The sequence below is a fragment of the Parasteatoda tepidariorum genome, chromosome 3 (assembly GCF_043381705.1).
Source record: "Parasteatoda tepidariorum isolate YZ-2023 chromosome 3, CAS_Ptep_4.0, whole genome shotgun sequence".
NCBI lineage: Eukaryota > Metazoa > Arthropoda > Arachnida > Araneae > Theridiidae > Parasteatoda > Parasteatoda tepidariorum.
The window spans coordinates 92,993,902-92,996,011 of NC_092206.1; the positions used below are offsets into that span (position 1 = coordinate 92,993,902).

The window sequence follows — 2,110 nt, forward strand, 5'->3', positions numbered from 1 at the left end:
ATAATATATATATATATATATACGTCGTTGCCGAGTGGAAGAATTAAAACAGGTCTTAGGCAGGGAAGGAGGATACAAAATTTATTTTTTAATTATCAGGCAAAAAGCAGTCATAAAAGTGAACACAAAAAGTTGTGCTCCTCGATTACATGTTAGGGAAAATTTTGCAAAGTAAATCCGTATAATGTTTCAATTTAGGAAAGAGGGAAATCTTAGTAATTGTAATTGGTTTATCAAATAGGTCGAGCGATTCCCACAGAGAGCAAAGGAAAAAGTATCTTGCTTTTAAATTAATGCGCAGTTGAGCCAAAAATAGATTAAAGGACAGGATGTGAATTTAAAAGTGTGAGAAAGCATTTCGTTTTGAATAATAGGATTTAAAGAGATAGGATTAAAGAATAGGATTTACAGAAAAGAACTAACATATATATATATATGTTAGTTCTTTTTGACGATAGGTGCCGTCAGAGTGCACTAAAGACGAAGCTATCAATGATTTACTTTTAGAATGGAAAGTTAAATTTCAAATAAGATTATTTTAGAAAAACAAACATTTCAAACAAACTTCTTTTAAAGCTAACTAATATTTATGACATAAAATTAAGTGCAAACTTGAACAAAAAACGTAATTGGTAAATTTGTTTTTACACATAATTATATCAATTGGGATCATTTTTATAAACGCTAAAGTTTAGTCATACATCCATATTTTCAAGTCGCCGACAGAAGTGGCATTTCCGCACCAAGAAAAATTACACTGACTGAAATATAAAATTATTTGCGAAAAATCACATACCTTCGAGAACAATATTGAAGTCAATGAAGGTAACCTCTAAGGTAACTAGGTTACACTCCTCTAGCTTATGGAGGTAACCATCCTCCACAAACCACCATTTTACTGTTAAACAGAGATTGGTCGCTCTCCAGAGGTTTTACTATCTCTTTCTCATTGTCTCACAGAATGTTTTTATTGATGACAAAGAATTGAAATATGAAGCGTGTGCTCTGTCATAAATCTGATTGTTTGCATGTTATCATAATTTAAACTATTTGTATTTTCAGGGCAAAGACCACACAAGTGTGATATATGCGGCAAAGCGTTCAAACACAAGCATCACCTCACTGAGCACAAAAGACTGCACAGCGGCGAGAAGCCATTCCAGTGCAGTAAATGTTTCAAAAGGTTCTCACACTCCGGCTCTTACAGTCAACACATGAACCACAGGTTCAGTTACTGTAAACCTTACCATGAGTGAAATGTGACCTTTTTTGACCTTCCTTCTTCCTTTCTTCTTTGTTTTCGCTACTCCCGTGACTTTTTCCCTTCCCTCATCATCAAATTTGATATGTGCATTTCAAAGTTTAATAAATAAAAAAAGGGGGGAAAAGCGAACTAGTAATCAAGGGGTGCTAATTTTTATGGAACTACAGAAGGAATTTTATTTGATGACTGGAAAATTGTGCATCAAAAATGTGAAGATATAAGTTACCTATTTTGAAACCAAAGACATGTTTATTTGAAATCGGAAAAAAAAAGAAAGGATATACTGAATAATTTTTATTGTTTTAAAATTTGTTTTGTTTTTATTTTTAGAGATTTTAAAAGAGAGGATAATGTATGTTTTCTTTTATATATGAGATGAAAATTATTGTTCGTTTTATGATGCATAATTTTTTTTTCTTCTATAAGCCAAAGATTTTTGTAAGTGACTTTGCCAAAGAAATATATGTGTTTTCCATGAAAATTGAAACATTTTAATTGTTTAAAGTAATTTTGACAAACAACCTTATATCAACTTAGAAATTCTATTCAATGCCATATAGATAGATCAGGTTGTAGGTCAGGCATGTAGAAACATTAAAAATGTATCTTTTTTTTCCCTCTCATATGACGATCAATGCTTTTAAATACGCTAGAAATTTTATTTTGAAAATAAATTTTCTTGCAATCTAATTTTAAAGTCTATTTTATTCAATGAAATAGTTGCAAATTTAATTATAAACCTGATATAATATGAAATTATGAGGTTTTTTCAAGGGAAATGTAACGGCATTTGCAAACGAATTATACCGAAAATTTTTTAACGTCATAGCTTACACTGTATCTTTT

The 2,110-nt window shown here is 30.7% G+C and overlaps 1 protein-coding gene across 8 annotated transcripts in view; it reads left to right on the forward strand.

The window, feature by feature from the left end:
* LOC107446990 (zinc finger E-box-binding homeobox protein zag-1) overlaps nucleotides 1-1,540 on the forward strand; it is a 499,470-nt gene extending 497,930 nt beyond the window's left edge. For all 8 annotated transcript variants that reach the window (XM_071179011.1, XM_043039305.2, XM_043039302.2 and 5 more), the window contains one exon: nucleotides 1,063-1,540. In XM_071179011.1, coding sequence (XP_071035112.1) covers nucleotides 1,063-1,256 — 194 coding nt within the window. In that variant the 3' untranslated portion in view covers nucleotides 1,257-1,540. The remainder of the gene's footprint in view (nucleotides 1-1,062) is intronic.
* The last annotated feature ends 570 nt before the right edge of the window (nucleotides 1,541-2,110 follow it).